Raw genomic sequence first — 27281 nt, forward strand, 5'->3', positions numbered from 1 at the left:
TCTTAATTATACTTATTTTATGGATTATAAAATGGAACATCACAAAGGTTAAGTAATGTGCCTGAAAACATAACTAACACATGGTAGCATGAAGATTTGAATACTACACCCAGTGTTTCAACAATGAGAAAAATGCTATAAATATATTGCCTTTTTAAAAAGTCCATACCAAGTTTTGAGAATGGGTAAGTTGTAAAAGAAAAATTATTTCCTCAAGTTTTCTCTTTCTTTTTCTGATTTCATCAAGTGCCATTGAAGAGAGAGTGAAAATATAATTTTTCCTTTTGAGAGCCTGCATGAACTCACTAACATTTCACATTCATGCCATGATGCCCTGATTGATAAAACTGTAACTTGTAAGTAATTCGGAGTTCTTTTGTGAGGTGATGTTGCATATCCCATTATCTTAAAGCAGAATCATACTTAAATAATAAAAGTTTATGATCTGTCAGACTAGTTAACCAAAAGCCAAATACGGTATTATATTATTGAGCATAAAAATTCATATTTTCACTTTAAAACAGGAAGTATTTCAGGGTTGGGTGCAGTGCCCCAAGCTTGTAATCTCAGTGCTTTGGGAGGCAGAGGTGGGAGGACGGCTTGAGGCCAGGAGTTTGAGAACAGCCTGGGCAACATAGCGAGACCCTTATCTTTACAAAAAATTTAAAAAATTAGCTAGGTGTGGTGGTGCATGCTTGTAATCCTACCTACTCAGGAGGGTGAGGTAGGAGGATTGCTTGAGCCCAAGTGTTTGAGGCAGCAGTGCGCTATAACTGTGCCACTGCACTCCAGCCTGGGTGTCAGGATGAGACCATGTCTCAAAAAAAAGAAGAATTTCAAGTATTCCAAAAAATACAGAAAATTATACAGCACATATTAATATAGCCACCATTCGGTTTTCACAGATGTTAACATCATTTGCTCCATATCTTTCCTTTTTAAATAAATACATGTTGCAAATACAGTGAAAGGCCTGCCCTCCCTCCTCTGTGCCTTTTTTCAGAAGCAACCATTATTCTGAGATTGCCATAATCATTCTAAGCATGTTTTTATACTTTCACTACATATATGATTTCATAAAAATATATTATTGTTTATATATAAAAACATATATATAAATAATATATTATTGTTTCATGTTTTAAAGTTTACATAAATGTATAGTTATATATACCATTAGTCCTCCCCATCCATGGATTCTACTGACTACAGATCAAAAATATTTGAGAAAAAATTGTGTCTGTGCTGAATACATATAGATTTTTTTCATCATTATTCCCTAAACAATACAGTACAACTATTTACATAGCCTTTACATTGTCGTAGGTATCATAATAGGTAATCTAGAGATTATTTAAAAGTACATGGGCCAGGCGAGGTGGCTCACGTCTGTAATCCCAGCACTTTGGAAGGCTAAGGCAGACAGATCTTTTGAGATCAGGAGTTGGAGACCAGCCTGGCCAACATGATGAAATCCTCTCTCTAACAAAAATACAAAAATTAGCTGGGTGTGGTGGCACGTCTGTAATCTCAGCTACTCAGGAGGCTGAGAGGTACAATAATTGCTTGGACCTAGGAGGCAGAGGTTGTAGTGAGCCGAGATCCTGCAACTGCACTCCAGCCTGGGCGACAAGGTGAAAGTCTGTCTCAAAAAAAAAAAAAAAAAAAAAGTACACGGGAGGATCAATTATATGCAAAAACTATGACATTTTATCTTATTTTTAAATTTCATTTGTTTTATTTTAAGAGACAGGGATTTTGCTATGTTGCCCAGGCTAGCCCTAAACTCCTAAGCTCAAGCAATCCTCTAGCCTCAGACTTCCAGGTAGCTGGGGTTACAGACATGCCCCATTGCCCCTGGCTAGTACACCATTTTATATCAGGGACTTGAGCATACTCAGATTTTAGTACCAGTGGGAAGTCATGAAAGCAACCCCCCACACATATCAAGGGACAACTGTACAAACTTTTTCAACTTACTTTTTCCACTCAATATTATGTTTGAGATTTAACCACATTGATACCTGCAGGTCTGATTCATTCATTTTAACTGCTGTTAAGAGTATTACATTATATAAATAATCCATAGTGGATTTCTATTCCCCTACTGGTAGGTCTTTTGATAACTACAGTCCTATAATAAACTATTTTTTGATATTTCCTCTTTTGTACATATGTCAGTTGTTTCAGGATGAATACTAGAAGTGAAATTGCAGGATCATAAGGTCTGTATAACTTATATTACTAGGTATTGACAAACTGCTCTCCAAAGAGGTTGTAACATTGGTTTGGCTCTTCTGTATCCTCGCTGAAAAACAATATTATGGTTTTTAATTTTTGCAAACCTATGGTATGTTATCTCACATAATACTTATAATAATGGCTTTCTTGAGCTATAATTTACACAACATACAATTAACTCATTTAAGGCACACAATTCAATGATTTTTAGTATATTCACAGAGTTGTGCAACTACCATCACAATCAATTTTAGAATATTCTCATCACCTCCCAAAAAACTCCATTCCCATTACCAGTCACTCCCCATTTTTCCAATACCCCTAAGCCTGAGATATCTACCAATTTATTTTTTGTCTTAATGAATTTGCCTTTTTTGGACATTTCCTATAAATGGAATCATACAATATGTGGTCATATGTGACTGGGTTTCTTCTTTGGCTTAGCATGTTTTCAGAGTTCAACCATGTTGAATTATTTATCAGTACTTTATTCCTTTTTATTGCCTAATGATAGTCCTTCATAGGGGTATATGTCCTTTTATAGGACATATGGGTAGTTTCTATTTTCACCCATATGATGGACATATGGGTAGTTTCTACTTTTTAGCAATTTGTGATAATGTTGTTGTGAACATTCATGTACAAATTTTTGTATGGACATATGTTCATTTCTCTTGGGGATACACCTAGAAGTGGAATTATTGGGTCATATGATAGCTAACTCTATATTCAACCCTAAACTCCCCTCCAGTTGAGAAACCGTTAGACTGTTTTCCAATGTGGCTCTATCATTTTCCATTCCCATTAGAAGTATGTGAGGCTTTCAATTCCTCACCCACACTTGTTACTACCATTTTTTGTTTTTTTCCTAAGACACTCCTCACTCTGTTGTTGCCCAGGATGGAGTGCAGTGGCACAATCATAGCTCACTGCAACCTCAAATTCCTGGGCTCAAGCAATCCTCCCACCTCGGCCTCCCAAATAGTTGGGACTACAGGGATGCACCATGGTGCCTGGGTACTATTTTATTTTTTTGTAGAGACAGGGTCTCGCTATATTGCCCAGACTGGTCTCAAACTCCTGGGCTCAAGCGATCTTCTCACCTTGGCCTCCCAAAGTGCCGGGATCACAGGCGTGAGCCACAGCACCCAGCCTTATCTGTCTTTTTGATTACAGCCATCTAAGTGTGAAATGGTATGTGACTGTGATTCTAGTTTGCATTTCCCTAATGGCTAATGATATTGGGCATCTTTTTCATGTGCTTGTTGGCCATTTGTACATTTTCTTTGGAGAAATGTCTATTCAGGGTCTTTGTTTATTTTTAAATTATGTTATCTTTTTATTATTATGGTGCAGGAGTTTCTCATTTTAAGATACATTTCCTTCATCATTTCATGTGTTTTATTACATGAGGGTAAGAAAGGCTTTTGTTTGTAAACAAGTTCTAAAAAACATAAACTATGAAGTTCAAGCAGATTAAATAATTTTGTGTGAAGTGCAAAACATCTAACATTTTAGGGAAAACCTAAGGTAGGAATGGCTACGTGACTAGTTTCTGGTCTAAGGGAACGTGAACATTACTGACATGCAATTTCTGGGTCTTATCTGTAATGGAAAAGAAGCATGTCTTCTAGTTTTTTTCTTTCTCCTTCTTGTTAGCTGGACATGGACAAGGGGGCCATGTCTAACACGGATAATGGCAATACCCTAGGAATGGCAGAGCAAAAAAGATGGAAGGAGTCAATCCCTGACAACTTCCTAGACCATCTTTTTAAAACCATGGTATTTTGGGTGTGTTGTTATACTAGCCTAGCCTATATCCTAATTAATATGCTTCATACTTCTTAGTAACATGCTAATTTGCTACAACCTGATTTTGTCCACGTTAGACATAATCTATTGACATGCTATCATGAAAGGTGAAGAATTTAAGTTATTTACACCAACCTGCTACACAAATTACCCCTCCTCTCTTACTTTCAGTATAGTTTTAACAATTTTTTGAGTAACCAACATTTAATATATATGTTACTATGGTCATATAAACATACTTTATAAGGGAGCCAAGGTGTGGTTATAATCTACACTTCTTTTCTTATATTTATTGTTTCAGATGTTATGTATAGTTTAATTCAACCCTAAACTCCCCTCCAAAGCTGAAAAATTCACCTAGATTCAGTCAGTTAGCAGATACTCTTATGCGTTCCTTTTTTCCTATGGAAATGTTCCCCAGAGTCCCCTATCCACCTGCTGCAACTAGGACTGGCTATTTTCTAGGTTGCTGCACAACTGTAATCCTGGGTCTCCTTTTACCTTTCTTTGTGTTAAGATTCCATGGTTTCCCTGGGTTAAGATCCTATGCCCTTCTTTCTACCTTTACTATCTTGGATTGGATAGAGATTTCTGAAACAGGTGCAACTGGAGGTAATACCTTTGAGACTCTGAAGGTCTGAACATGTCTATTTGGCACTCATAACTTCAATTGGGTGAACACAGAATTCTGGGTCTAGAATTTTAGTTTTCAATGTTGTTATTTAGAAATCTGAACCTATTCTGAAAGTATGTATGAGACCTGTTTTTTCTTCTCTCTTGTTTTTCTCCCTGGTGTTCTGAAATGTTACTAAATTGTGCACGGTATAAGTTACTTTATCTTTCTTTTTCAACAGCTGTGCTGGGCACTACATGAGGGCTTTCAATCCGGAAACTAATATTCTTCTAGTTCTGAGAACATTATTTTTGCATTATTTCTCTTATCATTTCTTCCCTTCTATTTGTTCTATTCTCTTTTTTTTCTGGGATTAATCATATGTTAGACTTCCTGAACTAATCCTGTAAGTTTCTTATTTTTTCTCTCATTTTCCATTGCTTATTATTTAAGAGATTTCTTCAATTCTCACCCCTTCATCCATTCATTTAACAAACATGCATTGAAAGCCTACTATCTATCCAAGTGCTGTTTTAGGTACTGAGGATACAGTCATGAACAAACAAATATCCTTGCCCTCGTGGAACTCTAGTGGGGGCAGGCAAATAATATATGAAATATGTCATATGTCAGATGTAAAAGTGGGGAAAACAAGGAAGGTGTAAAAAGATGCATAGATTTTGTTTTCTGGTTTTTAAAATATTTCTAATAGTTTAGTTAGGAACAACTTTACTCAGAAGACATATTTGAGCAAAGACATGAAAAGGGTGAATAAAGCATGTGGATATCTAGACAGAGCATTCCAGACAGAGGGAAGAGCAAGTGTAAATAGCAGGGACAGGGTGTGCCTGCAACTGGTCAGGGCAGAGAGTGTGAGGAGGCAAAGAGTGGAAACAGGTAAATTTTTACCAGCTATCCTGTTTTTAAGTTCCAAAAGTGTTTTCTTCTTTTGAATGTTTCATTTTATAGGACTTATTCTCATTTTTTGATGAAATACCTTCCCTCATGTCTCCGAGGGACTGGTATCTTTTTAAGTTTTCTTCAGCTCCCTGCATTGTTTCTGCTTCCTCTGAGTTCCCTTTTTTCTGTTTGTTTGCTTGGTTCACTCTCTTTTATATTACAGGCTTTCCTCCAATACCTGGTTTTTTGTTCACATTAAACAGTTAACATGCAGTTTTGTGAGGAGTTGGGGCAAGATAAGGAATGAATTTTTTCATTTGAGGATCGTCCCCACATGACTTCACCTTCCGACTGCTCAGTTTACCCAGAGGAATCCTGCCACCCCCAATTTAGGGAGCAGGAGCCAGGCTGTTAGTGTCAGCCAGGCCTCTTGCTAGTGCTCCCCTCTGCAGTTTTACAGTATGGTTTCTCCTGTTGCTAAATTAGTTGTCACTAGACTATCCGTTTTCCAGTTTCTAAAATCTTAAAATTATAAAACTTTAATGTTAATAATCTGAAGTTCTTTGGGGTCAGTCCTTCTGTTTATTATTTGTGTTGTTACTCTAGATTATTTCCTCATATGTTAAGTAACTTTGCAGTGTAAAATCACCCTCAGAAGCACTTGTTCTGTGGCACTCCCATGGGGCCAGCTTGTAGGATTTTTTCTTCAAAGTGATTTGCCTTTGTTTCTGGTAGGCAACCAAAGAGGTTTGATGGTATGGGGTTCCCAGTAAATACATGTAGTAAAAATATGGACCTTAAAAATACACTAGCCGGGCCAACATGGTGAAAACCCGTCTCTACTAAAAATACAAAAATTAGCTGGGCATAGCGGCATGCACTTGTAATCCCAGCTGCTCGGGAGGCTGAGGCAGGAGAACTATTTGAACCCAGGAGGCAGAGGTTGCAGTGAGCCGAGATCACACCACTGCACTCCAGCCTGGGCTACAGAGTGAGGCTCCATCTCAAAATAAATAAATAAATAAATAAAATAAAATAAAGTTTTAAAAATCAGGGATTTTTGAAAGAAGAGCCCAAGTAGAGACAAACTTCCTCATAAAGCTGGAGAGATTTTTCCCTTCATGGAGTTACTGTCCTAAAGAACTCTATGCCAGGGCCTCAGGTCCAACTCCACAACTTGTGTCTTCTGACTCAATCCCCTATGATACTGAGTCCCATAATCTAAAGCAACCAGCTTTTGAGTTAACTTAATAAGACACTTTGTTATAACAAGAAGATTCTCAGGTTCTCTTTCTAAAATAAACAGCATTTTAACAAAGACATTTATATATAATGTTCAATGTAATTTCTTAATAAAAAAAGTAGGCCAGGCATGGTGGTGCACGCCTGTAATCCCAGCACTTTGGGAGGCCGAGGTGGGTGGATCACGAGGTCAGGAGATCGAGACCATCCTGGCCAACACAGTGAAACCCCATCTCTACTAAAAAAGTACAAAAAAAATTAGCCAGGTGTAGTAGCAGGTGCCTGTAGTCCCAGCTACTTGGGAAGCTTAGGTAGGAGAACAGCGTGAACCTGGCAGGCAGAGCTTGCAGTGAGCTGAGATCGTGCCACTGCACTTCAGCCCGGGCAACAGAGTGGGACTCTGTCTCAAAAAAAATAAATAAATAAAAATAAAAATAATAATAATAATAATAAAGTAAAATGACATATTATAAATTTCTTAATAACAAAGCACATGGCCATGGGTTTTTTGTTTGTTTTTTACCTTGTTCCATTCTCTTCATTAGCTGTATCTGATCGACTGTTTTCTTCAAAATCTTGCATTTGTCTGGTTTTACACTCAAGCTGTCAATGTCACTAATGTTGGCAGACAGTAACTCAGCTAGTTCTTCTAAATATTTATTTTCTTGCTCCCTGCGCCTCTTTTCAGTGCTGTCACACAAAGAAAATCCAGTTAGTGTACATTTGTATCACCATATTTCCTTCTCTGATCAAGTATCTATGCTTACACATTTAGTGAGATCTTTATTTTTGTTGAAAATATAAAACCAGATTTAGAAAGTGATATAAATTCACATCTAAAAAATGGACACTACCAAATACCAAAGTTTAGAAAATAATTCTGGCTAAAATATATAAAGTAAATTGACTGCAATAACAGATATATCTCCCCAATCATATATACACCTTGAATATTTTCAAATAACTAACAATTACTAGATATTAAAAGCAAACATACAATAAATACACCAGTTGCATTTGGAACTACTTTATATTATGAATAACTCCTTGAAATAGAAAAATCTCAATTTTCAAATAACTAGTATAAATTAAGCAGGCAAGACGATACTAGAATTCAAAAGTTACAATTAGAAATCCGATAACTCTGATAAACTTTTAATTCTTATGATTAAACCATTAGTTGATCCTCATCAAAAAAGTATCCATTGAAAAGCAAAATAAGAAGGATAATAATAGAGACGAAGGTACAGTGAACAATGTATTCTGTATACAGCTGTATCCTAAAAAGGTAGAAAAAAAACTATTTGTAAGTTCCTATAAATGCAATAAACAAAGTCAAACAATTTATCTTAAAGCAAAATAATGAGAACAAGGAATAACAGTGCATACAGGTAGCACCTTTTTAAAAAAGTATACCAAATGTACTCAATGACTATGATTCGGTTTTGCCTTTCAGTCTTTAGCCCTGGTTTATTTAGCCAAGTCATCAGGTAACTTGTTTTGTAACACATATAAAGACAGTTAAGTATGACTTTGAAATTTTGTTATTATCAAACCAATATAATAGGAGAACCGGTCACAAGTAGCTCTTTGTTTTATAAGCAGCAATCAAAATCATTTGGCTAGATATAAAAGTAATAGAAAAAAGAGGAGAGAAGAGGGGAAGATCAGTTGCTATAAAGCTCATAATTGGCAACAATTAAGATACTATTTACTTTTTTTTTTTTTTGAGACGGAATCTCACTCTGTTGCCAGGCTGCAGTACAGTCTCGGCTCACTGCAACCTCTGCCTCCCAGGTTCAAGCGATTCTTCTGCCTTAGCCTCCTGAGTAGCTGGAACTACAGGCACATGCCACCATGCCTAGCTAATTTTTGTATTTTAGTAGAGCTGGGGTTTCACCATGTTGGCCAGGATGGTCTCGATCTTTTGACCTCGTGATCCGCCCATCTCAGCCTCTCAAAGTGTTGGGATTACAGGTGTGAGCTACCAAGCCCAGCCCCATTTACCTTTCTTAATAATATTAAAGACTATAAAAACAACAGCACAAAATAATATAGTAAGTTGAAAAGACTCAACTAATCAAATGTATTTACCTACACAAAACAAAATATTACAAATGCCAAAACAAAACCAAATTTTAAAACTGTAACCATTACATTTCTGTCTTTCATCTTTTAAGTCTTTCATTATTGAGGAATTTTCCCAATTGTAGTTATTAAAATTATATCTTATAACTCCCACAACAAGAAAATGGAGCAAGATATTTTGACAAATTACACACCAAGGCATGAATAAAATGAGTAACATACATTTTGATACATACAAGGTTTTAGAGAACCTCAGCTCTGCAACCTGACAGTGTTTGAAGACATCTACTTTTACCTTAGAGAAACTAATTGATATAAGGTTTATTTAGTAAATTCAGTCTAAAGTTATGATCTATTTAAATCCATGGATCTAAATTTCAACATTTACAGTAAACTGGACTCTCTTGGTGGAACTCTCAAATATGTTTTTGATGGTAAGTTTTGTGTAAAACCAAAGAACTTGAAGACAGTATAGAGAAAAAGAAAAAAGTGATAGAACAGGCAGGACACGCAGACAGAGAGGGGATAGAGAAAGCAAGAAGCTAAAAGTAATGAACTGGCAAGGTGTCTATAAAATGACTAGAGATTGAGACAACAAAAAATCACCATGAAATGAAGTAACCAATAAGCAAGGAGATAAAATGAGAGCAGATATGTTCAAAGCCAAAACTGGAGATGGCAAAATAAAATTCTACCTTAATGGAAAAGAAGTCTTCCTTTATTACTCTGGGTCAACTATATTTCTCTCTTTACGAATCCTTTTTATTACCATGTATATTGCAGACCTCCTAGTTAATGCTATTCTGAGTTAATATCTCATGTGTGTACCGTTTTTCCTTCAACAAACTAGCTAACTCAACAAATACTCCTATACTTATTATATGCCAGATAATCATGTACTGTGTCTGGAGGATCCAAGAATAAATTAGATGCAGCTCCCAATTAGTTGGAAAACAAAGAAAACAGGCCATTACAATACTATGCAGCAAGACTAGAATATTACAGAAGTACACCTAGACCTAGAGAACAAGATGCATGAACTTAGTGGTAAGAAGAGGCTGGCTCCCTGAAAGAAAAAACCAGCTTTTTCAAAGGTATAAAGTAAGACTGAAAATACCAAGTTAAAGAATCTATAAGTAGTTCAGTATAGCTAAACTATAGATAAGAAACAAAGGGCAAAAGATGTGGTCCAGATCAGATCACAGGGATCTTGCATGCCATGATAAAAAGCATGGTATACTGCTTAAAATTAAGCACAGGTTCAGCTGGGTACAGCAGCTCACACCTGTAATCCCAGAACTTTGGGAGACAGACACAGGAGGATTGCTTGAGGCTAGGAGTTCAAGACTAGCCTGGGTAACACAACAAGCCCCTGTCTCAAAATAAATAAATAAACAAAAATTAGCCAGGCATGATGGTATGTGCTAATTGGGAGGCTGAGGCGGGAGGATTGCTTGACCCCAGGAGTTGGAGGCTGCAGTGAGCTATGATTGTGCTGCTCCACTCCAGCCTGGGCAATACAATGAGATCCTGTGCCTTAACCAAAAAAAAAAAAAAAAAAAAGCACAGGCCCAAACTTCCTGTCATTTACTAGCCATCCAACCCCGAGAAAGTCACTTAGTGGAAAGTTAACTTTTCCAAGCTTCGATTTTCTTATCTGTAAAACTAGGATAATGACATTACTTCCCAGGGTTTTGTATAAAAAAGAGAATACATGTAAAATGCTTGGCAGAGTTCCTGGCATATACTTTTAGTTCAGTAAATGTTATCTATTACCATCGTTTTGATTATGATTATTTATTTTCAGGGACACGGGGAACCCAGAAATTTAAAAAGCAGAATGAGTGCCATGACCAGATTTGTAAGCTCCCTAAAGACAGAAACGTCTCACATTTCACTTGTATCCTTAAAATATCATGCAAATGGTGCTGGCTGAAGAGCAGGCACTTAATATGTACTTGAGTTGAATTGGAAATGCTCAACAAGCACAAACACAGCTACCTATAATTTTGAGATTAACGTTTTAATCCTCATTCTCCTAGAAGAATGAATGAATGGAGAAGAGGTAACAGGAGGGAGATACGAGATATCTCACCCCACCAGACAATTGCTGAGAAACTCTCCTATTCAAGGATCTGTACACAATGCTGGCAATACCCTGATGTCTAACAGATGCTCTTTATGATTAATGAATTCACTTCTGTTTGGGGAGACAGAAACATTACAAGGTGGTATTCATACATAAACTCAGTTTCAAAATTATAAAGTTTTAGTTTACCATATCAAATACATCGTTTTGTTAAAACTGAAGCCCATATTTCAGTTACAAACCTCAAGGAGATGGTACTTTCAAATATTTTTAAAGCAAATGTGAAGATAATTATCTTTAAGATATCTAAAGAAGAGAAGATACAAAACTTTTATATTTGTAATGATATTATATACACAAAAACATCAGAGCATCTACAGATAAACCATTAGAACACGTAAGAAGATTCAGCACAATGGATGGATTTGAAGAAAAACCAAGAACGACTTGTTCCATCACATATCAAGGCAATTATAAAAAAGCTCAGAACCAGATCCCTATATATATATAGGAACTTGATTTATAATAAAGATAACAGAACAAAAACAGTCAAGGGTAGTGTCATTACTTATAACTGGGAAAAACAATAAATAAAATTAGGTCCCTACATTACACCATGCACAAAAATAAATTTCAGATTAATTAAAACCTTAAACGTGTATTAGAAGAAAACATTACAAAAATATATTTAAAACCTTAGAGTAGAAGAAAAATTATTAAACAAGGCCCTAAAAAGCTCGACACATGAAAGAAAACCTATGGCTCTATATGTCAAGAGACACCATAAATAATGTTAACCAACAGGTTGGGAGAAGATACTTGCATCAATTATAAGCAAGAAAGGGTTAGTAACCAGAAAATTTAAAATAAGTCTTAGAAATAAAAAAGAAAAGAACAAACAACCCAGCAGGAACATGGGCAAAAGATACAACCAACCAAGAAATTCACAAAGGAGGAAAATATAAATGAGTAAAAGACCAAAAAAAGATGATCAGTTTATCTAATTATCATGGAAATGCCCTTAAAACTATAACCCCACACCCATTAGATTGGCAAAGTACTAAAATGAGAAGAGAACATTGTTAGTAAGAATGTGGGAAAAAAGGAATTCTCAATGCCTGTTATTTAAAAAACAATGTGGTACTTACCTAGTGAACATACAAATTTATACAGATACTAAAGAAACTCTTTTTTTTTGAGCTGGAGTTTTGCTCGCTGCCCAGGCCGGAGTGCAGTAGCACTATATCGGTTTACTGCAACCTCCACCTCCCATGTTCAAGCGATTCTCCTGCCTCAGCCTTCTGAATAGCTGGGATTACAGGTGCCTGCCACCATACTTGGCTAATTTTTTTTTTTTTTTTTTTTTTTAGTAGAGATGGGTTTTCACCTTGTTGGCCAGGCTGGTCTCAAACTCCTGACCTCAGGTGATCCACCTTCCTTGGCCTTCCAAAGTGCTGAGATTACAGGAGTGAACCACTGTGCCTGACCAAAGAAACTCTTATGTATAAAATAGGAGATACATGTGAGGATGTTTGCTGCAGGGCTGGCTGTAACATCGAAAATTTATAACAGGGCTGTTTATTTCTAGGGAATATATTTGTAGAAAAATAATATTTTTCAAACGTGGTATATTCATGTAATGCAATACTAATCAAAAGTGAACAGGACTGAATATATCTATGCATATTCAAACCTCAAAATCCATGCTGAAAAAGTATACTATAGAAAATATATACAGTATCATATAAATTGTGTAAATTTAATATTCTATATTGCTCAGATACCTGTGTGTGTATATATATAAAATACACACATGATTATTAAAAATAGATTAAAATACTGCAGACAAATCAATATTGTATTACTTTTAAACAGGATTATGCAAATATGATAAAATACTAACAAAATAATAATGTGAAATATTATCAATTACATTGTGTTGGATATAGTTTCTTAGTCTATATTATTTTATATATTTTAAAACTTTCCCCAAACAAAAAATTAAATGTAAAAGATAGTTACCTATTCTTAACTTTTCCTTTAAGGACTGACTTTATATACAGATAAAAACAAGAGCATTAATTTTTGACAACATACTTCTAGATTGTAGCTTGATCTCAACATTCCTCCCAGCATCTGGACACTTACTTGTGATTATGAATACTCAGGTTATTGTCTCTCTCTGATAGCTCTCTGAGCTGAGTAAGATAAATGGTCACTTTTCTTTCTTGAGCCTGGAGCCCTGGCATTCTCCTGTTAAAATCCTCCCTTTTTCCTCCCATGAGAAAGCAGCATGTAATCCAAGGACAGAAGAGTCTTCTGTAGCTTTATTCTCTAGATCAGTGATTATCAACTACAGGTGATTTTGCTTCCCCTGGCCCCAGGGGACATTTGGCAATGTTTGGAGACATTTTTGGTTGTCACAACTAAGATGCTATTGACATTTGGTGTGTAGAAGCAGGGATAATGCTAAACACCCTACAAAATACAGGACAGCTCCCCTACAATAAAAAATTATCTGATGCAAAATGTCAATAGTGTGGAGTTTGAAAAACTTTCCTCTAAATCCTAGAAGATGAGTGGAATAAAATTTCCACTCAATGTAGGAAGCTGCTCTCAGGTAGGAAGTTAGCTACTCTTTTAATCTAGTATTAAATAAGCAGCTAGGGAATGTATTTGCATAAAAACATCTTTTTCAAACGTGGTATATTCATGTAACGCAATACTAATCAAAAGTTAATAGGACTGAATATAACTATGCATATTTAAATCTATCTGGCATTTGAAGTTTCTTCTCTATCTGGCATTTGTGAGGGTCTCCTTAGCATTAGGTTTCTTTCAGCCTGTTTAAGGTGGTCATATTTCTTATAACCAAATATTTAACTACACAATAATCATTTTTTAAAATTCTGATATTTCTTAGTTCCATTAATGCCATAATGTTCTAAGACAGCAATTAAAGGTATATAATAGATTTATTTATTCATTTGACAAATCTTTATTGTGTTCTTACTATATATAAGCCACACACTGTGTCAGGAACTACAGATACAATGATGAGCAAGAACAGACAAGGTCCTTTACCAAGTGGCAGCTTAGAGTCTAGCGGGGAAGCCAGAAATTCATGAAATAATCACACTAGTAAAAATCTGCAATTATGGATGATGGCTATAAAAACATCTGAGACAGTTACATGAAAGGAGGAACTTGATCTAACAGTTGTGGAAGGAAGAGAAGGCTCTCTTTAAGGATGTAATGACTAAGCTAACATCTCAAGGATGAGTAGGTGTTAACTAAAGGAAATCAAGAGGAAGCAAGCTGGATTGAGGGAGAAGCATGTGCAAAGACCCTGGGGGAAGGAAGACAACATGGTGAGTATGAAAGACTCAAAGAAAGTCACTGAACTTGGAGTAGATTAAACAAAAGCTCTGAAGTGGCAGTGAAAGTAATAAAGCAGCTCTGCCAAAAATAGACTAAGAGGAGTGTTCCTACCTTGATGCCAGTGTGTCACATGGCGATCCTTTCCTCTTATGTGAGTCTGGGTTAGCAGGGTCGGATGAACTGTCCCCGAGGCCACTCATGTTGAAAAACTTCACACCTAAACAGGAAGGACAACAGTAAGAAATCTACCCTTACGACCTTTCCAACCAAATAAAAGTAGGGAAGCTCCCCTCTGTTAGAAAATTTCTAAACACTGTGCTATCTCAATGAATAGATAATTACAGCCATCATAAAACCATCAGGATCTATATAAAAGTACAGAGGTCATCAGATAGTGTTTCTATGCTTTCTTTTCTACATCTGCAAAATAAAATTAATAATCCTTTGTGAAATTGTTACAACCAATTAGGATGAAAACATGGTTAGAATAATTAAACAGACACTGAGACTTTTTTTTCCAAAGAGAAAAAAATCATTTTCATGTGTAAATGTAAAAGCCGAATGTTGAACTGGAGTCAGAGAAATTATTCTTTGCATTTATTATTTAGAACCTGCTTTCAACATAATTTAGAATAACTTTTACTCATAAGGTTTGGGATTTTATATTGATAGGAAGATAAATAATATATATATAATTAAGTTAAAGCGATAAACTAGATTTAGAGTTTGAATTGTACTTTACGCTTTGAGTTCTATACTCCTAACCTTTTGTTTATGTAGTCAGGCAACAAAGATCAAATGTTTAGTCTATGTTAGGATCTTGGTATAGATCCCAGAGAACACAAAGTCATTCCCCCTAGCACGCCAGCCAGGTCTCTCACATGTTGCACCAGTTAGTGACTGCACTTAAAGATCCCTGCTTATCTGTCCCTCATCAACCATTATTCTCCACATAATCCCTAATGAAACTCAGAGTCCTATCCTTGGTCTTAAAATCATCACTACCTTTTGGGTTTTATTAGTGCCAAACAACACACTTACACCATTCTCTTTTACTCCATCTACCCTTATAAAAGGAAAGAAAATTCTTGTTAAATGGGAGAATCTTTAGCTTTTCCTTAAATTCTAAATTATTAAACACAGTACTGTATGTTAGCAGCCATACTGAGAAACTTTATTATAAAGAATGTTGAGAGTCTCTCACGTGGCTTTAATTGGTATTTCTGAGTAAACCCTTTCCTGTAGTCTTAAAACTGACTCTGCTTCTAGCCCTTTTCTGAAGACCAGTAACTGTCGTATTTTTTGGTGTACAAATAATCCCTAAAATTTTAAACATGAACTTCTTATTTCACGTAACCAAAAAGGCACATTTTCAATTTCTCCATATTAGAAGTGCTATCTATTAAAATTTCCAACTCTTAGGATCACAATTTTACAATTTTCTATTTTTCTTTCTCTTTTACTCAATTCTAACTGGCATTCAAATCCTGCTAATTTTTCCTTAACAAGATTGTCTCCTCCTTCTTCATTCCCAGATATGGTTAAAATCCTCATGTGGAGCCAAATACCTAATTGTAGATTAATGAAAGATCCTTTAATCTTGCTTCTCAATTCTAGTCATTCTCACTTCTAATCTGTCCTATAAACAGCAGCAAAAGCATCCCTGCTTAAATGTCATTTTCAAGGTCTCATTTCCCTGATAAGGAATCAACTAGATTTGCCTACTGAAACACGGTAGTTAAAAGGATGGGCTTCTGTGCTGGGAAGGAACGAAGAGAAAAGGGAACTCTTATACATTTTTAGTGGCAATGCAAATTAGCGTAGCCATTTGGAAAAGAGCATGGAGGTTCTTCAAAAAACTAAAAATAGAACTACTATGTATCTGATATGGCAATCCTACAAATACGTGTATGTCCAAAGGAAATGAAATCAGTATGTTGAAGAGATATGTGCACTCCAATATTTATGTGGCAGTATTCACAATAAGCCAAGATATGAAATCAACCTAAGTGTCCATCAGCAGATATACGGATAAAGAAAATGTGGTATATATACACAATGAAATACCATACAGCCACAAAAAAGAATCAAATCTTTTCATTCATGGCAACATGGACAAACTTGGAGGGCATTAGGCTAGGTGAAATAAGCCAGCCACAGGACAAATACTGCATAGTCTCACTCAAGTGTAAACTAAAGAAGTTAATCTCATAGAAGTAGACAGCAGAATAGTGGTTACTAGAGGCTGGGAAGGATGTGGGGAGGAGAGGATAGCCAGAGGTTGTTTAACAGATCCAAAAGTACAGCTAAATATGAGGATTTAGTTCTAGTGTTCCATAGCATTGTAGGTAACTATAATTAACAACAACTTATTTTCAAATAGCAAAATGAGTAGATTTTGAATGTTCCCAATACGAAGAAATGAAAAATGATTGACGTGATGAACATGCTAATTACTTTGATTTGATCACACACATTGTACACATGTATCAAAGTATCACACTGTACCCCATAAATACGTTCTATTACACGTCAGTTAAAAATAATAAAAGCAAAAACAAAACAAAACAAAACCAGCATGAGCTTTGGGGCCAGAAAAACCTTATTTAAGTCCTGGATTAAACACTACCTGCCTGTCCTTGGGTAAAGTCTATCTATAAACCTATTTCCTTCTCATATATATTTCTCGTCTCAGTTGGTACACTGCAGTCATTCTAGCCTTTTCTCTCATATCCTGCATGCAAGCAAACACCAAGGTTTGCCAGTTTTTACTTCTTCTTTTGTTTTTTTTTTTTTTTTTTAGACTGAGTCTCTCTCTGTCGCCCAGGCTGGGAGCAGTGGCCCGATCTCACCTCGCTGAAAGCTCCGCCTCCCAGGTTCACGCCATTCTCCTGCCCCAGCCTCCCAAGTAGCTGGGGCTACAGGTGCCCGCCACCATACCTGGCTAATTTTTAGTAGAGATGGGTTTTCATCAAGTTAGCCAGGATGGTCTAGATTTCCTGACCTAGTGATCCACTCGCCTCGGCCTCCTAAAGTGCTGGGATTACAGGCGTGAGCCACCGCGCCCGGCCTTTACTTCTTAAATATTTCCAAAATGCATCCTTTCTTCATATTTTCCTTTACCAAAATTTCAATTCAGGTTCTCATTTAACTCTTTTGCTGGATTACTAAAATAGTTTCCCAAATAGCTTCTCCCTGTTTCTAGCCTTGTCCTCCTTAAGTTTATCTTCTGCAGACCCACCAGAGTAGTCTACCAAGTGTACGTCTAATCATGTCAATCTCTTACTTAAAACCCTTCACTAAATCCTCAATGCCCATAGGACAACATCCAACCTCCTAAACATAATATACAAAGTTTGCATCAGCTTTCACCTATTGTGTGAGTCTATTATAGGATCTGGTGAATGAGTTACTAAATGATGGTCCAATCAAGTGTTCATAGATTATATATGCCGTGTATTATGTATTATATATTACTACATAATCTACATATAAATAAATTATGTTATATATATCATCTGTATATACAAGTATATAGATTAGATATGTTAACTTTAGTTTCAACCTCAAGAAAAGACTTCAAAAATAAAATCCTTGGTAATAATATCTCATGTTCTCAGCAAAGGTAAATATTAGACAAAAAGGTAAATATTAGCCAAAAAACTTTAAATTGATCTCAATGTGGGAGCAGACCAACTTAAATTAGCCGCAAATATTTACTGAGCTCTTACCATATGCCAACCTCTGTTCTAGGTACTAGAGATACAGCAGTGAATAAAATTTACAAAATAACTGTCCTCACTGAGTTTCATTCTATTGTGAGGGAGACAACAACACATGAAATTAAAAAGTAAATTTTACAGTATATTAGAAGGTGATAAGAGCTATGGAGAAAAATAAAGCAAAAACAGAGGCTTAGGTATGTGGAAGTGGAAGGGAAGCAAGTAAGGCAATTAGGAAAGGATTCACTGAAAAAGTGAGAGATATGAGCAAAGGTAAGAAAGGGGTAAGGGAGAGAGTCAAGAGAATGATAAATGGAGGAAGAGTGATTCTGGCAAGGGGAGGTAGATGGACCTTAAAGCAAGAGCATAACTGCTTTTTGAGAAACATGAATGAGGTGAACATGGCTAGAACCGGGGGATGTGGGAGTAAGTGATGAGGTCAGAGAGATAATGGGAGGCTATACCATGTAAGGTCTTAAAAGTCATTGTAAGGACTAAGTCCCAGTGACTAAGGCAGTTATTGGAGGATTAACAACAGAAGGATGACAGGATTTGACTTTTATTCTAAGATTTCCTCTATGAAGAATAAGTACAATCTTTCTCATCTTAGTAATCTGGTATCTGAATGTCTACTTGTTAACTGGATGTTTTCATTTGGATAGCCCATTGTCACCTCAAATTAAACATGTATAAAAATGATATACTTTTAAATTTCAGATTTCTGTTAATGATAAATGAGATGAACTGCATTACAGATTAATGTCTTAAAAAACAATTTTAAGACTGGAGAGGAAGGAACACACAATAAGGAAAATATAGAAGCCTAGTTAGCCTTTGCAAAATTTACAATTTAAGGTGAACAACCCCAATGCAAGGCAAATATACCAGACTTGCAACAACTACCACAAAACAAAGTCAGAAGACCAACATGGTTTTGCTACCATCCATTCTAAAACTCAAACACAAAATAAAAATAATTGGCTCGTTGTATTACTGGAACAAACAAAATATACACCTTGTTTCCCTGTGGAGATTCACAGAAGCATAAATAAGATTAACCAAAGATCACAGAAGTAAAGAAGTCATTTAATTTCATATAAATTAAATGCATTTTAAAATTTAGTAATCTAAAAATGAAATAATGCAATAAATTTTTAATAATGAAGCATCAATTCTAAACTTTTCTACAAAAGTAGAAACAAAAGAGAGAAGAAAATGCTAAACAAGGAAGTTGAAAGACATGACTTTAGAATTTGCCCAATTCAAAAGAAAAGAGTTAGCTGATGCTTACTTCATGTTCAGGTACCATTTTTTGTTTCCTTAGCTGCTCATCTTTTCAGCCTCCAATGAAATTAGGTTATGTCCATCTAAGAATTTATCCATCTGAAATTCTACTTGTTCTCAAAATAATCCTGGGCCTATGTTTTTTATTATAATGCGCTATAACTTACAATTCTTTTGTCTCCCTTTCAGGATTGTGAACTCAAAGCCAGTTACTACATCTTTTTATTGTATATCCAATATCTAACATAATACCTAAAGGATAGAGAAACTAAATAAATAGGTGATGAATTAAAAACAATTAACCTATCTTACTAATACAACATTTAAGATTTCTAAAACAAAGATATTTAAGTTTGTATGGTTAAATGTTTTCTGAAATTTTTAAAAAATCTTTGAAGTTATTTCTTATAATAGAAAAACATGAACTTTCTTGAAATCCTTATTGTCTTACTTTCAATGGGGAAAAAAACAGCAAACTGCCTTCTTGGTCTAGAAATTAGGGAGTATTCTAATTTTGAAAAAGTAAGTATCTACTATTTTGTTAAAAAAAAAAAGTAAAACAACCTGTGATATTTCACAGTACTACAGACCGAAGCCATGCTGCAGTTATATGATCTGAATAATACAACCTCACATACTGAATAATTTTGAGTAATAAATATATCTGGATCTAAAGCAAGATTCCCATACGGTGCTACCCTTAGACGGCTAGCTGGAGATTCACAACTGCTATATCTGAGATTCTGGGGCTAGGGAGAACAAACGACAAACAACTCAACAGCAGCCAGACAGGCTGGCCTACTGAAATAAGAGCTAAAAGCTGAAGAGCTATGAGACAGTCACCCACAATTTGCTGATAGTATGATTTTGGTATTAACTGCTTCCTGTTTACAAAACACAATAAACAGGGCAATGTAAAACTTCTGAAGAGGAAAAACTATTATGTTGTATTTATGTGGAACGGCTTTTTTTTTTTTTTTTTTTTTTTAGAGGGGGGTTGGGGTTTCCCCCAGGCTGGAGTGCAGTGGCCGGTCTCAGCTCACTGCAAGCTCCGCCTCCCGGATTTTACGCCATTCTCCTGCTTCAGCCTCCCGAGTAGCTGGGACTACAGGCGCCCGCCACCTTGCCCGGCTAGTTTTTTGTATTTTTTTTTAGTAGAGACGGGGTTTCACCATGTTAGCCAGGATGGTCTCGATCTCCCGACCTCGTGATCCATCTGCCTCGGCCTCCCAAAGTGCTGGGATTACAGGCTTGAGCCACCGTGCCCGGAGGAATGGCTTTATATTTGGCAGTTAGGGTACTTAAATAAGGATCATTAAGAAAATAAATGCTGGTTTCAGGACACCAATTTACATATCGCTGCTTAAAAAGAGGTACGGTTTCTAAGTAAAAGTACCCTTGTTGATTTAAAAAGAGTTGCTAAATTATACCCAATCTTATGCAATCTCTAGAGAGTAGTTTTAGGAACTAGAAACTACATCTATCTCTGCTCAAACGTACCAGACTAAACCAAACAGGTGAAGGCTAAAGAAATAGAACAGTGCCTTATAATTCAGTTGAATTTAAATTTCTACACAAGAAATCTGTCATTCATTTCTTGGATTTAGCTGAGAACTGCATAATTTTAAAAAGTCCCTGCCAATTAGTTAATAAACGTTTCTAACAATATATTTTAACATGTTTAGCAGGTAATTAGCACAAAGAAGCATTTATATGTAGTGAGAAGGATACTTTGAGAGCTAAATATCTCCAAGTTAATAGTTGTATGAAGGGCATCTCACAGGAAAAACATGATAAATAAAGATCTAAACTAGGTAATTTCCATAAAAAAATGTTTCTCAAACTGGAGTCCTAAGACATATAAGGGTCTTTGAAACAAGTTTACATTTTAGCTTTTCATTTCAATGACAACCAAAATCTTTCTCATGTGATAAGGAAGGATAGGGACTTTAGGATTTTCACTGCCTTTTTAATAACTGAATAACATTCCATTGTTTGGAGATGCCATATTTTGTTTATCCATTCACCAGTGGATGGATATTTAGGTAGTTTTCATTTTTGAATATTATCAATAATGTTGCTGTGAACATTTATGTACAAGTTTTTATGTGGCCATATTTTTAATTCTTGAGTATTTAACTAGGAGTAGAACTGTTGGGTTATACAGTAATTCTTTTAACTTTTTGAGGAATTGTCAAAACCAGTTTTCCATAGTAACTACACCATTTGAAAGTCCCACCAGTAATGTACAGGGGTTCCAGTCTTCCACAACCTCGCCAAATAGAGTTATTTCCTGCCTTTAAAAAAATTACAGCCATCCTAGAGAGTGTGAAATGGTATCTCATTATGGTTTTGATTTCTATTTCCCTAATCGCTAATGACAGGAAGCATCTTTTCTTGCACTCTTTGGTCATTTGTATGTCTTATTTGGAGACGTGTCTATTCAGTTCCTTTGCCTATTTTTTAAAAACTAAATTTTACTGTGTATATTTAAGACATACAACATGATATCATGAGATGTGGATATGTAGTAAAATGGTTATTATATATTATAATGGTTATTATATATTATTGTAAATGAACAAATCAAATGCACATATCCATCATCTCCTACAGTTACCCATTTTTTCCCACTATGACAATGTTTTATTCTCTATCTCTGTATATTTGACTTTGTTTTCAAAGACACCTCATGTAAATGAGACTATGTAATATTCTTTCTGTGTCTGACTTATTACACTTAGCAAAATGTCCTCCAGGCTCACCTATGTTGTGGCAAATGGCAGGATCTCCTCCTTTTTAATGGCTGAATAATAATTCATTGTATATATATGCTACAACTTCTTTATCTATTTGTCCACTGACCAACTCCTAAGTTGTTTGCATGTCTCAACTCTTGTGAATAATGCTGCAATGAACATGGAAGTGCAGACAGCTTTATGAGCTGATTTCATCTCTTTTGGGTATACACCCAGAAAAGGTATTGCTGGGTCATATGTTAATTTCCTTAGGAGTATCTATACTGTTTTTCATAATGGCTGCTCCATTCTAAGTTCCCACCAAAAGTGTACATTTTCTCAACACCTTTGCCAACACTTGTTGTCTTTTGTCTTTTTGATACAGGTTGAACATCCCAAATCTAAAAATCCCAAACCTAAAATCCTCCAAAATCCAAAAATTTTTGAATGCCAACATAATACTCAAAGGAAATGCTCATTGGAGCATTTTGCATTTCAGATTTTGGATGCTCAACTGGTAAGTATAATGCAAATATTCTAAAATCCATAAAACATTTTTGATAAGGGAAACTCAACTTGTAACAGCTATCCTAATAGCTGATAGATGTGAGGTGATATAGCAGCTTTTACTTGCATTTCCTTGATCATTTTATGATGTTGAGCACCTTTCATATATACCTGTTGGCCATTTTTATGTCGTCCTTGAAGAAATATCTTTTCGGGTCCTTCGCCTGATCTTTATTTGGGTTATATGTTTTCTTGCTATTGAGTTGTAGGATTTTGGGTTGGGTTTAACTTGTCTTTTTATTGAGTCATAAGAGTGCTTTACATTCGGGATATTAGACCCCTATCAGATACATGACTTACAGATTATTTTCTCCAATTCTGTGGTTTCTCTTTTCATTTTCTTTATAGCATTCTTTAGTGAACAAAAGTTTTTAATTTTAATGAAGTCCAACTTGCCTACTTTTTCTTCTTTAATAGGTCCAATGTCTGGTCCCTTTAGGGACAGATACTACTGACTGCTATTTTTCCTGTATATGGGCCATGCATTTTTGTTTCTTCACATGCCTCCTAATTTTTGTTGAATGCTAGATATTTTGAAGCTAATGAATGGGTAGTGATTTCCTGAAATCCCTGGAAACAAAAATTCTCTCAAAATCTACAACGCCAGGGCCCAAATTGAGATGGTAGTTATCCTTGGCCCAGAAAAGAGACCCTTCTCCCCTAAATTTCTACCATAAATCACCTGCCAACGTCTTAACTATTATGGCCAAGAATAAAAAGCAAAATCAAATAAATGGATTCAAAGCAATCAATGAATTCTTAAAAATCAAAACACCATTTAATCTTATTTCATTGATTCTATAAAATACTAGATTTTTCTTAAAGTGCTTTTTGTAAAAGAGAATATTGTGCAGTCTTTTAAATTTATTATGCTAATAATAAAGACATTATCAAGGATTTGGTAATGTAACCTCTAAATGCATCTTAAAGTTTGAAACAATATATTTAATACGTTTGCATTTACCACTAAAAACTTATTCCACAAAGAGACAATGCCCTTTTTCTTTGCATTAATTTTTTCTAAATACAAAGTTTGAAAAAAAGTTTATTTTGTTTTCTATTAACAAATAAATAAAAAAAGGAAAACCAAATTCGTTTTAAAATCCAGTATTTTCCTCATATTGGCTTAATTTAAAATTTAATTTTAAGATGAAGAATAAACATTTGCCTTATTAAATTATTCCTAGTATACTCATGACTGAGGAAAAATAGCATTGTAACACATATTTGTGGAAGCTATCTTATTAGAACAAATTAGCAAAATAACTCAATATTTCCTTATGAAACTATGAGTCCAGTTATCTTAGAGTGACATAGAGTTATGCAGGTATACTGCACATGTCTTCCAAAATCCACTTTAATTTGTGTCGGTATTTCTTAAGGAAAAATCAGTCTTCCTAACTATAGCCATCTTTAGCTGGTATAAACAAGAATATAAGTACTTAATATTTACTTGCAGGTGTACAGAAGAGTTTTATAAGAGTTTAGCAGAAGCAGCCTTAAAAAAGAAAATGATGATTATTTTGCTTTGTCATTTGCACAGACAAAACTGAGTGATAAAAATTTCAGTGTTGCTAGGTGCAGTAACATGTGTCTATAATCCCAACTACTCAGGAGGCTGAGGTGGGAGAATTGTTTGAGCCAGGAATTCAAGTGTGGTCTTGGCTACACAGACAATGTCTCTTTAAAAAAAAAAAAAAATAAAATTAAAAATTTTTTTTAATTTTTAATGTCTGTCTCTTTTTACCAACCTCTTTCAGATATTCAGATAATAGTGGGCAGAAAAACAGCTAGAAGCCAGAATCAAAAGAGAATGAAGATCTGCATTAGATACAGATAATCGACAAATGATTATCCAAAACCAAATAACCATTTATACATAAAATTACTCCAATATCTAAAATAAAGAATTCAGCCCCAGATCAGAAGCTGTTGAATTGTGATCAACTATTTTAGAAACTCATTTCAGAATACAGTATAAATATATATATCTACACCAATAAAAGAAAAATAAATACACTAAAATTCGTTCTTTAATGGTATATGGCAGAAGTACCAAAGTCATAGAGCCAAATGGCTCAAAATAATGTACCAAAACAATGGAATTATATTTTAAGGGTAGTATAAAATGATCAAGTCAGGCAAACCTCCAGTTAACTTCAGGGTCACCCTCCCAACCTGAAAGGGAAAGGGCACAAATAAAATTACAATATGAGGGCCGGGTGTGGTGGCTCACGCCTGTAATCCCAGCACTTTGGGAGGCTGAGGAGGGTGGATCATGAGGTCAGGAATTCGAGATCAGCCTGGCCAACATGGTGAAACCCCGTCTCTACTAAAAATACAAAAATTAGCCAGGTGTGGTGGTGGATGCCTGTAATCCCAGCTACTAGGGAGGCTGAGGCAGAGGATGCAGTGAGCTCAGATTGCATCACTGCACTCCAGCCTGGACGACAGAGTGAGATTTCGCCTCAAAAAAAAAAAAAAAAAAAAAATCGCAATATGAGCCAATCTTCATTGACCACATTTATAGAAAAGATACGCATTTTGTAAAGTCCACCTTAAAACCTAAGTCATCTTACTTGATTCATTTATATTTGGCATTATTTTATTGATATCCATTGAAAAATGAAAAAAAAAAATCCCACGCATTTCATGTAAATGGCTGGTTAAATAGCATCAATATCCTCTTAATGCTAACACTAAATGTGGCTAGCTATATTCCTTCAGTTGCAATGAGCAGCTAAAGACTAACTTGGAACAAGCGAAACTCAAATTCCATTTTCCAGGGTTCTCAATAGAAAAATAATTATGAAAACAGAATAATAACAATAAAAATAATGCTCATACATTTTAAACTGGAGATGCAGACTTTTAAATTTTTAAATTAAGGACTCCTGCAATTGTCACCCAGTAGAGTACTTCTCAAATATTTAGACTATAGGCCACTTTAGTGGTATAAGCATGCTTACCCTTCCAGTTGCTACTTTCACATTATAAAGTCCACAGTAACAAATAATTTGAGAGAAACAAAATAAAAAGTTTATAAGTTAAAATATAAGCCCATTACTATTCATCTAACTAAAGGATGTGACAATATTAAATATATATTGAATATGTACTATATGTTTTATATGCATTAATTCACTTATTCCTCACAACTGCCCTATGAAGTATATATTATTTCCATTTCGACAGTTTTATCATACTAATAAACTATGCTCTGATGATGATAATGATAATGAATACTAACACTTATATAAGATTTACTATATGCCAATCACTGTTCTAAGCACCTAACCTATGTTAATTAATTCCCTCATAAACCTTACTAACTCATTTACTCATAAATATCAGGTAGGTAATATTATAATCCATTTTAGTGATGAGAAAACTGAGGCATGGACAAGTTACTTAATCTGCCCAACCACTTAAATGGTAGAGGAAGAACTACGTCTTAGGTAATCTGGTTCCAGAATTTATATACACTTTAAGTTATATCACTAACCTATAGTCACATAACTAATAAACAGAAAAGCCATCAATATAGCCCCAATCTTTTGGCTTGGCTTCCACATCAAAACATTTCCCTAATATACCCAGTAAGAGACTTACAGAAAAGGTGACATTAAAACATACCACATCTAAAAACTAGGTAGTATATAAGGTACTCAAACATATAAACAAAGAATCTTTTCTATTCTTAGTCCAAACATCACATGAAAATAAAGTTATTCATATAGCTAATCGTGACTTAACTTCTATGGTATGCTATAACATAAAACCAATTATTTCTTATAAGATGTCAAGGACTTTAAAATAAAATGCACTGCTCCATCAAAATCAAAAGTTCTGCTTTTGCAAACCCTAATTTTTGTTCCAAAGTTTATAAATCTTGGATTCTAAAATTTTATATATATATATCTATATCTATCTATCTATGTGTGTGTGTGTGTATAATTCTTTTCAGTAACATCTAAGTTATCTTAGTGAGTCTACTTTCTAGAATTTTCCTCGTTCCAATAGACCGTATCCTGAAAACTCTTTGTAGGCTTTGTTATTTAAGATAACCTTCTCAGTAAAAAAAAGAAAAAAGAAAAATCCATGAATCTCCATCTCATATCACAGTCTTTTTAGGAAAGAAATAGGTGGAAACAGACAATCTTGAAATGATGACCACTGTACAAAATAGCTGGCCTGTACTCTTCTCCAACGTTATTATCATGGAAGGTCCTATTATGAAAAACAAATAAAAGCTAATAAACTATTCCAGGTTAAAGGAAACCAAACAAATGTGACAACTGTGCAATTTATGATTGTGAATCAGACCAACTGTAAAATTTTAATGTGAACTATATATTAGATAACAGCAATGTTTCTTGAATTGATTATTATATTGTGGTTAAGTAGGAAATCTTTTAGAGTGAAGGATCATGATTGTCTACAACTTTTTCTAAAATGTTCATCATCATCACCGTAATGGTAAAGGGGGAAGGGGAAAAGAAAAGTAAATAGAGAGATAAAGCAAATTCCATAAAATGTTTATAATTGGTGAAACTGGGCAATGGGCATGCAGATGTTCAGTCTAGCAATTTTGTAACTATTTG

At 35.0% G+C, this 27281-nt stretch overlaps 1 protein-coding gene across 9 annotated transcripts in view; it reads right to left on the reverse strand.

Annotated features, from left to right (window-relative positions):
• The window catches only part of NCOA1 (nuclear receptor coactivator 1), a 276873-nt gene that overhangs the window by 100920 nt on the left and 148672 nt on the right, over positions 1-27281 (reverse strand). For 5 of the 9 annotated variants that reach the window (XM_023230097.1, XM_026454739.1, XM_023230092.1 and 2 more), the window contains 2 exons: positions 14478-14583; positions 7332-7498 (listed from right to left, as the gene is read on the reverse strand). In XM_023230097.1, the coding sequence (XP_023085865.1) occupies positions 7332-7498; positions 14478-14566 (256 nt within the window). In that variant the 5' untranslated portion in view covers positions 14567-14583. Of the gene's footprint in view, positions 1-7331; positions 7499-14477; positions 14584-27281 lie in introns of those variants that run through there. The other 4 variants (XM_023230095.1, XM_023230098.1, XM_023230096.1 and 1 more) reach the window with 1 other exon arrangement.

The sequence above is a fragment of the Piliocolobus tephrosceles genome, chromosome 15 (assembly GCF_002776525.5).
Source record: "Piliocolobus tephrosceles isolate RC106 chromosome 15, ASM277652v3, whole genome shotgun sequence".
NCBI lineage: Eukaryota > Metazoa > Chordata > Mammalia > Primates > Cercopithecidae > Piliocolobus > Piliocolobus tephrosceles.